Genomic DNA, 11,278 nt, shown 5'->3' with positions numbered 1-11,278 from the left:
ATTGCAGTTTTTTTATTGTTTTTCCCTTTGTATTATTATTATTATTATTATTTTTATTTATTTTTTTTTGCTTAAAATACATTAAACAGCAGCTATATAATAGAGTATCTAATAGCAGGTTCCCATTGTGACAAATGAAAATTTACCGTGTCAGTATAAGTTCCCTAAGTAATGATGGACATTTTCAGTCAATTGAAAAAAAAGCTATTAAAAAAAGCACATCTTTCTTTGTTGTCTATGTTGCAATTCTAGTTATTTCCTAAAGGGGGCGCAGTCACTCAGGGATGACGGTGAGCGCCTCTCCCCGACAAAGCGAGCACTGACTGTTGAGTGACTAATGCTAATTCAAAAACGTTCTGTTCGGTCTTTTTATTTAGCCCATACTTTCTGCCTGTGAAAAAGGCCTGTGATGTATGAATCAACCCGGAATTTATGGAAATATCTGGCATCTTGTGGGCTGTCCGAGTAACAGGTGAGTGAACAACTGTCCTTCAACAACCACAATGTGATTTCCGTACGTTACTGGTGTAATGTTCACAACAGTTGCCTATGAAAAGAGAAACAAAGATTACGTCTGTATATTTTCACGACAGTTGTCAAGCTGTAATGACAAAAATGATGACAGGATAGAGGCCGTGTATTCACCTGTTTATAACCGTTGTTTTGGTCACTGCACCACTGACGGTAAAAGTAGAGTTTGCGTTGCGCGAGAAAAGCTTTTTAAAAGTAACTTGGCAATAATAGCAGGAGTGAACCCGAAACGATATATAGCAACCCTTAGAAAAAAAGCATTTGCTCTCTATTCACTACTCTTTGTGTTTTTGTAAATTAGGCAAAAAGAATTGTTAAAAACCGGTTGGGAATGGCAGGAAACACCAGGCGAGATATATTAATAATGAACTGGGGGTTACAGAGGGAGAGAGAGAGAGAGCGAGTGAGAGAGAGAGAGAGAGGTGCACGGGGAGGAGGGGGGAGACCTGTTACTGCTGTGCCAACTGCGCGCTTTCACTGCGCAAAAGCGCACAGAAATGTTATCTGCTTGAATCAAGATATCATTCTCTTGATTTATTTTTCTTATCAGACCTGTTTTGTCAAGGCAAAATGCATTAATTTTGCTATCTTAGCATGTTTTTAATATTTACGAAGTTAATCGGCGTCCTCTTTTGACATAAGAGGACCCTGCGTCTCCATGCGCCTTTTCTCACAACTTACCGTTCCTAACATTTAACTCCGTTTAAATGTTTTGAGACTAGGGCTGCGAGGATGTGGACGCTGCCGAGGACCCGGTTCGCGCACTGTAACGGCTCGTCGAGCAGCGACGAGAAAGAAATCGCCGTAAACATCGGCGGCGTGCGGCTGGTGCTGTGCGGAGACATTCTGAACCGCTATCCGGACAGCAGGCTCGCCGAACTGGTGAACTGCTCAACCAGGAGTTTTGATGTCATTTCTTCGCTTTGCGATGATTACGACCCAGGAAAACGAGAATTTTACTTCGACAGAGATCCCGACTCGTTTAAATGCATCGTGGAAGTGTACTACTTTGGAGAGATCCATATGAAGCGCGGGATCTGCCCCATTTGTTTTATCAAAGAGATGGAGTTTTGGAAAATCGACTTGAGCTACTTGGACGAATGCTGCAAAAGTAACTTGACTGAGAAGGAGGAAGAGTTGGCAGAGATTGCAGACAAGGTAAAACTGATCCTAGATGATCTGGACTGTGACCCTAACGTGAGCCGCACTGAAAGGTGGCAAAAGTTTCTCTGGAAGCTCATGGAGAAACCAGAGTCCTCTCTCCCCGCACGCGTAATTGCCGTCGTGTCCTTCCTGTTCATTCTAGTGTCATCTGTGGTGATGTGTCTCGGGACCATACCGGACCTCCAGGTGGAGGATTCCGAAGGGAACCGCGTTGAGCACCCGACCCTGGATGCCATCGAGACGGCGTGCATAGGCTGGTTTACGGTAGAGTACGTGCTGCGCCTCGCATCGTCCCCGAACAAGGTGCGCTTCGCCCTTTCCTTCATGAACATGATAGACTTCTTGGCCATCCTTCCGTTCTACGTGGTGCTGATTCTCACGTGCCTCGGCACGGCCATGATGGAGCTGGCCAACGTGCAGCAGGCGGTGCAGGCGCTCCGCATCATGCGCATCGCGCGGATCTTTAAGCTGGCGCGCCATTCTTCTGGCCTGCAGACGCTCACATACGCGCTCAAACGGAGCTTCAAAGAGCTGGGGCTGCTCCTCATGTACATGGGAGTGGGCATCTTTGTGTTCTCCGCGCTCGGGTACACCATGGAGCAGAGCCACCCGGAGACGCTCTTCAGAAGCATCCCGCAGTCCTTCTGGTGGGCCATCATCACCATGACCACCGTCGGCTATGGGGACATCTACCCAAAAACCACCCTAGGCCGGTGCAACGCGGCCATCAGCTTCCTGTGCGGGGTGATCGCCATAGCGTTGCCCATCCATCCCATCATCAACAATTTCGTCATCTATTACAACAAACAGAAGGTGTTAGAAACCGCCGCCAAGCACGAGTTGGAACTCATGGAGCTGCGCGCTCTCGAGCTCGCGGTGAGAAGCTCCTCGCGCAGGTCTGACGCGCCCGGGAACGCGTGGGAAGGTGCCTTGCGCGCGTCGCGTAGCGATACATACATCCCGCTCCTTTCGGGATCGCACAGAACTGAGAGGGAGCCCGTGAAGAAGAAAAGCCTGACTTAGGCCAAAAGAGAATGAAACTTGCAAAGCACTTTATGTTTCACGAGAGCTTGTGTTATTTTGGTCATTGTGCGCTATAAACCGCTGTGCTGCAGCGTGACCGTCAAGCTGCTTGTGGTGTTGGACATCGAAAGTCAGTTCCTCTTCAAAGGTGTTATTTTGTCTTTACTAAATAAAGTGCATGTTAAACTTCACGCCTATGTGTTTTAGATAACCAGAAGACTAACCAAACTAAATATAAACACACACACACACAAATAAAATGAGCTACAAGTGTGAAATCAGTATCACACATGATCACCATCCTCCTGAAGTGCCTGTAGAAGTTCTAAGTGTAAAAATATGAAGGATTTACGGGACAAACCAAATATGTAGGTAAGATAGTATAATATTGTGAATTGGCATTTAGTCAAAATTGTGTAAAAACATAAAGTGATTATTAATCATTTTAAACAATCTTCAAATGAAATCACACAGTCCTTAACTTTCTCGTTTTCTGTCTTCCTCTCTGTATCTGTCTCCTAGCCCCTGCACAGTGATCAGATTTCAAGGTCAGTGCTATATACAGTTGTAAATGGGGTATAAAACAAATTAGGATTACTCGCAGCACATTTGGAGGTATTCAGAAATGCAAAAAATAACTGTATTTGTCCTTGCATTATAGTGTTGTTAAAATTGCACTATTTGCTGAGGTTCGCTTGAAACACACTGCTCCTGTGCGGATGGTCAGCACAACAGGTGTCTGAAAAGTGATCCGTGATCTGTAATATTGCTTTTTCGCCATTTTGCTTTACATCTCGAGAGAGTTTTTCCTCTCGTCCTTATGTTGCCGTTTCCTGATGTCCAATTCCTGACTCAACATTCCAGCACAGAGATAAAAACAAATGAGTCACAGAATCCACCCAAACATGCCGGAATTCAGCGAAGAGCCACTGGAGGCTAAGAATAGGACCCCCAGCACGATGTAGGCTGGTGTCAGTCATGAGAACCGATACCGAGTGTTTACGGAGGGAATGTGTGTCTGGTTGTTGTATAGAGAAGCATTTGAACATGTCTGCACGGCAGGGGGTTCTCACATACACCCTCGAAACGCTACCATCAAGATGGCTGCCCTGGCACCTACAAGCGTGATGAGATAACTGACAAGGTTTAGATGCGCTGCGTGAGGAGTATGGATGTGTTTCTGTGTGGGTTTGTGTGAATAGTTGAAAGGTTTCTTCTGGGGTGTATGTTTATATTATTCTGCAATGTGTACTAGTTTTATATGTAAGTTTGCATAGTTTAATGTTGTACGTGGTCTGATTCTTGAAGCCACCTGTGCTGTCCTCCAATCAGCTCTCTTGGGCCTTCCGTCACCATCACTATGGTTAGAGAGCATCTACGCCGTTAACAGAATCTAATCAAAGCTCAGCAATAATGATGCCACCAAATTTAGTTTCCACCTGGAACTGTTATGTATGATGTACCTAAGTCTGTTCCTTAAACTCTATTTATCATCATCTCATTAATGCTAACACTCTATGCTACTTCTATTGTATCTACTTATTTACTTTCATTTATATAAAACGCGGCCATCTAACAGGAGCATCTGTTCTATTTCTATTCCTGTTTTCCTTTTATTTATTATAAAAAACTAAAATATTTCTCTCTATTTTATTCCTATCTACTTTTTATTTCTTAAAAAAAAATCATCTTTTGATGAAAGCATCGGATAAATGTAAATGTAAATATATGATATAAGAGGAATTTTATGAGAATATAAAATACCTTTTTGATACCTATATCATCTATATGGCAATATGACACATTATCTTAATTTTCATAATGCATTGGCAACTTTTTAAAAATAAATTCCTTTAATGTTTATGCTTAATCAAATGCTTATTCTAAAAATGGAGTATAAAAAAAAGAAAATTAATTACTGTGCAGTTAAGAGAATGAGTGAGATTTGTAGATGTCTACAATGTGAACATATCTGCAAATATGCATATGGCTGAAGTTTAGTCCATGTGAGAGCATGTGCGTTGCATGTCTCACACAAGCATTGGGCCGTGAGATTGAGTGGCCGTTCTTGTGCTGAAATCCCTGCAGACACGAGAGCGTTCACACTTCATCCTCATTGTGAGAGCGACCGATGCATTATAGCTCAAAGACTTTCCAGTAAGCGCTAACATGTTTACAGCTTTTCCAGTCGCTGCTTGGGTGTTCACAGCTGACTGTATTTTAACCTGAAAGTTTTTTTCCTCATGACTGCACACAGGTTAGAAACTAGAAAAATGTTTTTGCGAGAGGCAACAGCTACATTCTAGATTTACTCTATAGGTCGTATGACTAAAGGCATTTTTTTAAATATATTTTTTAGATTTTTTTAGATTTTGTAACCTTTTGCTCATGAAATATCAGCATTGGTACTTTTAGACATTAGCTTGAGCTCAATTTTGCTCATTCTTGGCAGAGAATTTTTTGACAAAGGCTGAAAGGGAATAATGCACTGCCGAAAAATGGCATTCACTTGCTGAAAGAATCCGAACAATTTTTTCTCTCATTTATCTATGCAATTTGTTCATTCCATCCATTTATCCTCCGGGTGCATAACTCCCATTATACGACTCAAGTGTTTGTTGACATTTAAATATCCAATTCTGTGTACTCTCAAGCACTTAATGGCATTTAATGTTTTGCTAAAAATAAACTTGTTTTGGAATTATGCTGGTTAAAGAAAAATACAGTTTATTCTAAATGGAGACGTCTAATGAGAAGTGATTCTCAGAATTCTGCTATTGCTAAGAAAAGTAATTGAGTATTGGGTTAAACCATTTATCTGTCCATTCTTTTTAGGTTTTACTCAACGTCTTTAGTCTCATGAAAGAAAAATCCGCTCTTCTACACCGTCTTCAGACAACAATGAGATGCGAAAGGTTTGTGTGACCAGTCTTGGCTTCAGCCAAAGTCTGCTCGTTCTCACAGCAAAGGTGACATTAGGAGATTTAGAGCTTGGCTGAATGTGTGTGTTTTAGTGCAAAATTTAGGAGACTGTCTGATTGTTAGTGATCGTTTGTAAGCACTGACCGTGCTCTGCCTGTAGCCGCCAGCTCACGCCTACAGTTCTGCTGCTCGTTAGGGTTCTAACAGCAAAAATAATTAGTCCAACACTCTGGCAATTCCAGTCCGAGATAATTACTCAAACACTGTGCAGTCCTTCACACAGACAGAACAACTTGACCTTTTACTTCAAAGAGCGCCAGAGAGAAACGAGTAATGATTGTCTTTTATGTGACAGAAAAATACTGCCTTGTCACATTGTGCTCCTAACCACCTTGCCCATTAAGGAAATAATTTGATGAATAGAGGAAAAGCTGGATGGATGAGACCCTTTTTGAATGATTCCTGTTTCACCAATGTTGTATTTCTGCTGTGTTTCAGATTTGTGCCCTGGAGAGAGGGCAAAAGGTACTTCACAGGGGCATTATATGGGTATCATTATAAACTTTCTCAGCATTGTGTATGGAGGGACAGCTTTTGCCATCATTGTTGAGATCAAATTGCGCCCACAAGGATAGTATAACCTGTAATTACCTGGCTGGAATCAGCTAATGGTCACCATCAGCAAAAATGGCTTTAATAAGGCATATTTAAAGATGCCTTAAATGGAGAGTTCACCCAAAAAAAGAAACCATTTACTCACACATATCTTTTAGAATTATTTTTTTCCTTCGCTACACCACAAAAGGAAGGAAGGACATTCATTCGAATCCTTTCTTTATAATGAAAGTGAATAGTGACCAGGGACTGTCAAACTCCATCAGTGACAAAAAACTAAAAAAAAATGTCCGTGTGTCATGTATATGGTATTCCTAGTTTTCTGAAGCTGTTGTGTATAACAGTGATGACATTTGGTATGTTTGGTATGTTTTGTGATTTACATTTTAAGCGCTATCACCATTATACAAAAATAATAAAGCATTATTCAAATCTGTTAGCATATTTGCTGACATATTGCTAAAAATGTACTGATATAAAAAGTATGGTTAAATTATTAGGAGTATTACCTGTACCCAATGCACATTTCTTAATATTAAAACTAAATGACCTATTTAGTATTGTAAAAGTACAATTACAAGGTGTTTTCATTAAGCTCAGAAATATGTAAATGTATTTGTAGTATATTTAGCATGAAATGTATTTTAGTATATTTCTTTTTCACTAGTGTAGGGGTATGCTTTTGTGTTCCATGGAATAATGAATCGATAAATTTGAAATTTTATTTGAATAAAATATATTATTATTATTATTATTATTATTATTGATGTTGTTATATTAAATGTGTTTAATGTTGCTAATTATTATTATTTTTAAACATTCTGATTCATTAGTTGCAATTATAATTGAATAAATTGTTATTTCGACTATTAATATTCAATATGAAACTAATAAAGTAATCAGGATTTAAAAATGCACACTATTTTCTTATAATGCAAGTTATTGATCTTCTTGTGAACAATTCAACAATGTATTCATAGCTTTTGTTTATTCTGACATTGTAATTTGTAATCAGAATATCAGAATTAGATTTTCCGATGAAATTACAGACTTCTCTCTGGTGATGTTTGACGCTTTATTTTGTTCACATAAACCCCGCTCCTCTTTATAATTGACTAGAAGCTCATACTCAGAACTGCCTCCATTAATCAACAACCTATCAATCGAACCAAATTCCCAGCCTACTTTTTTTTTTCTTTTCTATAATCTGCTTCACTTAGATTGTTTCGGTAGAAAGGATCTATCGTTACTTCTATTACATGGCAATTTTTATTTTAAAACATTTCTTTTAATATTTCCGCAAGGGTTAGATTAAAGGGATAGAAAATGTAAAAAACTCAGCCTGCTCTAAAGTCCCCATGCACTATGATAGAATGTGCATGCTTGTGTGTAACGGAGAGAACCGAAAACATGCTAGATGGCAAGATAGATGTGAGTGTGTGTGGGCTGCGAGAGAAAAACAGTCAGGAGGTTCAACTCATGGATTTATTGACTGATTCCTGGAGAGACAGACATAGAATAATGTTGGTGTTTGTTGACTGCTTGGATAGTGAGCGGCAGAAGACTGATGAGGACTCATTATTTATCTAAATTTAATCTGGTATCTTTAGAAAAAGAGGAGCAGGAGAGAGAATGTTACACAGATGGACAGAACAATGAATAACTGATCATTTCAATTAACCTGTTTAGTGGTGCAGGAAGTGAGACTGTTGGGGAAATGATGGGAAGTCGCATTTAATTGGTCCCGAGGACAGTGTGATTACTTGCTTCGGTACCCAGCTGACAAGAAGAGACAGTGAACAATCTTGCAAAAAAAAAATGTTGAAATAATGATACCGTAGACTGCTAGCGTCTTGCCCTGACTGTGGATTCTAGAGCCACAGAGAAAGGACACAAAAAGGCAGAAGTATCACATTGAGATCATTGATGACTTCTAAAGAGCATACAGGTGTCTTATGAACTGCCTAGACTTGGCAGAGCATGAAATAGCAGGGCAGCTTTCGATACGAACACAGCCACGGGGATGCTGAGCTCTGCTTTCTAAGATGCTGCTGATCTGGAAGAGCAAACAGTAGACAGGGCTTAGCGGGAGTGGGAAAGTGGATAGGCCATATCTGTCAGTGATAAGCTATATGCGTGTCTGGTTTAGAAATGTTCAGGGCTGATTGATGCAGTTATGTACAAACTCTCTTTTCTGCATGCGTCTGTCTATTATGGTTCACACAGTGAAAACCATTAATCGGTCAAAGATCAGAGTCAACATGTTGCTCATTTTACACATGCACAAGCATTTCTGCACTCTTAGCCAACCAGCAGGACCTTTCATTATTTTTTAGACTTCCAGAGGTTTTATAGAGAAAATAAATGTTTTGATAAAACGATTCAGTTCAGTTGCTGTTATTTAAGTTTATTTTATTGCAGCTTATATCATTGATGTGTTATGTTTTTTTTGTTAACATGCTGGCCATGTTTAAGGCTTAAAGTGTTGGATGTCTCTGCTATACTCTTGTCTGATCATCAGATCAAGTGGAGTGGCATCCCATAATCTTTTTTTAGATTGAGATCTGCATCTTCAGCCTTTTTCAAAGATTACACTTGTGTCTCTGGGTGTGTGTGTAGATTGTGAGTAGAGAGAGTGAGAAGGATGGTGGAAGGGCTCGCTGAGTTAAAGGTCAGTTGTGTTTGTAAAAAAGGGACATTTGAAGTTTGATGATCCCCAGGGATGGACTGGGACGATGAAACTGCCTGTAGGACCTTGATCAGTCAAATACAAACCATGCCTGCTCTATTATTTAGTTCATTCATAGGTATATTGATTTTGGCTATATTTTGATATGTCTAAAATAGGGTTGGGGCGGTTTGACCAAAAATATATATCATGTGTTTTTTTTTCCCCTGACTGTGCACAGTGGCTGCATGTAATGAAGATTTAACGCACAATTACTGCATTTGAAGCAAATTTCAAACAAACATGTTACATGTAGCATGATCAGTTGCGTGAAACAGAAACTGGGGCACTTTTTAGCGAGACTGTAAATGCAAAATGCGTACCAGTAAATACATATTACTGCAGTTTTCAAACACTATGTCTACTGTGCTGCGCTAAAACATGGGTTCAATATGTGAACCCTGGCATTTTTTTATTATGTTGAAATTGGTACGTGTTGGTGTGTGACATAAAAATGCATTTGTTGTTGCAGCCGTGCCACTTGAACTTCTTTATACGCAACTGTGTTGTTGAACCGTGGTTACACAGGATTTGAACCGGAGCACCTCAGGTCTCAAGTATGTCTCCGTACTTTGTGAGCTATTGAGCAAACCCATAGATATAAAGCTGGATATGTGTGATGCTAACATTCAAAATCAACAGTTTTTAAATCTACCAGCTTATTAATATTATTTTGAAGTCTGCAGTGGTATATACTGATTGGTATGTATTTTGTGTTTCACCCCCAAAAAGTGTCTCCAGGTATGTTCATGCCGTGAGACCAGGTAAGAAAAAGGAGACAGGCTAAATGAGAATGCAAATACACTCTCTAAGAGCAGGTGGCACTTATGGAACAGCAACACAGTATTTCTTTTGTTACTGCTGTAAACAAAACTGCACTGAACTTTTAAACAGGCTACCAGATTAAATAAAAAGTACATACCATCTAAACTTTTTTTAAGACAGTCAGTTCCCCTCAGAGATGCATTCACATAACCTCCCTTAATTCAGCATTCAGGTTTTTCTTCCGATTATTGATGCTTGGTGCATGGTGAAGTGAGATTGCTCTGCCTGCTACAGTATTTTATTTTTCACTGTCCCTGTCTTCTGTTAACATAATAGCAACTTGTTTTAAAATCTATGTTGTAGCCACATTGTTTTAAATGGGCCGCTGTGACAATTGTTCCCTTTAATATCATTGTGTACCTTCTTTACCTTTTTATCTAAATTTAGTCAGGACAGCTGAAAAAACAGGTTGACCAAACCACATTAGAAAAGTCCTGGTGTTCCCCATGGTCAGTCTCTGTCCACTGTACTGATGGATTGGAACTCCCTCTCCGTCCTTGTGGTCATGTTGTAACTGAACACTATCCCATACCCTCTATTGAAATACATTGAATACCACACTTTGGTTCAGCAAGAATGTAATGAATTGATATAAATACCTTTATTTTCATCATAGAATCCTGAAACAAATGGTTTCTGCACTTGTTGAATGATTCTTGATCACTAAATCAGCGTACTGGAATGATTTATAAAGGTCAATTTCTGCCGTCACAGGGATAAATGCATTTTTAATATACTAAAACAATTTATGTTAAAAAGTTAAAAATATCACTAAATAAATCCAGTCTTAGTGAACGTACAGTACGAGACTTTTCTCCTACTGACCCCAAATGTTTTAACCATGTACAGTACTGTTGCCCCTAAAGCTGCAACATAGTGTTTAAGTAAAAAATTCAAGATCTTTCATTCTTATTTTATTTATTTTTTAGTAATTCCATTACTGTTTGGAGTCCAAAATGCTGTTTTGTTTCTATCTGCTCAAGGAATCATTTCCATTTGGGAGCTACAATGTATCTGCAGTTGGGTTACACTGAAGTCTCCTCAGAGTGTGTTGGTTTTTTTATTTGCATGAATGGTCTGAGATGGATTTGCATAATCACAAGCCTAGACAAGTATTTGGGAGTCCTCTGAAGTGCTGACCTCATCCATCTCTCCATTCTGTCATTTATTGGTAGTGCTTCTTATGTGTGATTCACTTGTGGGATCCATAAATGAGCTTAATGTAGGACTGCAGCGGCACACATGCGTTAATCAGAGAGCGATGTTGACAGAACACACAATCATAAATCACAGAGATTAATGCTGGCTAACGGAGTGAGAAGTTCAACCAATCACTTGTATTGATTTATCTCTAATCTCTTTGACACACACAGAACCTCATGTGATGTCCATTCTGTTGAAGTCGATGTTAGATTAAATCAGGAAGTATCATAACCAGGCAGAGGGATAAGAGTGTGTGTGTTTGTGGTC

The 11,278-nt window shown here is 39.5% G+C and overlaps 2 protein-coding genes across 8 annotated transcripts in view; both read left to right on the top strand.

Annotated features, from left to right (window-relative positions):
* Positions 1-338: 338 nt before the first annotated feature.
* Positions 339-2,909, top strand: kcnf1b (potassium voltage-gated channel, subfamily F, member 1b). Of its 2 annotated transcripts, none has more exons than XM_043256003.1 (2): positions 339-472; positions 1,249-2,909. In XM_043256003.1, the coding sequence occupies exon 2, from the start codon at positions 1,264-1,266 to the stop codon at positions 2,716-2,718; it is 1,455 nt and encodes a 484-aa protein (XP_043111938.1). In that variant the 5' UTR covers positions 339-472; positions 1,249-1,263; the 3' UTR covers positions 2,719-2,909. The 2 variants fall into 2 exon arrangements, with proteins under 2 accessions (XP_043111938.1, XP_043111937.1); XM_043256002.1 differs by having other exon boundaries at positions 340-472; positions 1,254-2,909.
* c13h2orf50 (chromosome 13 C2orf50 homolog) overlaps positions 339-11,278 on the top strand; it is a 45,408-nt gene continuing 34,468 nt past the window's right edge. For all 6 annotated transcript variants that reach the window (XM_043256006.1, XM_043256012.1, XM_043256011.1 and 3 more), the window contains exon 1: positions 339-472. The gene's annotated coding sequence lies outside the window, so the exon portion shown is untranslated. The remainder of the gene's footprint in view (positions 473-11,278) is intronic.

Source organism: Puntigrus tetrazona, chromosome 13 (assembly GCF_018831695.1).
Source record: "Puntigrus tetrazona isolate hp1 chromosome 13, ASM1883169v1, whole genome shotgun sequence".
Taxonomy (NCBI): domain Eukaryota; kingdom Metazoa; phylum Chordata; class Actinopteri; order Cypriniformes; family Cyprinidae; genus Puntigrus; species Puntigrus tetrazona.
This window is presented reverse-complemented; position numbering and strand designations above follow the sequence as displayed.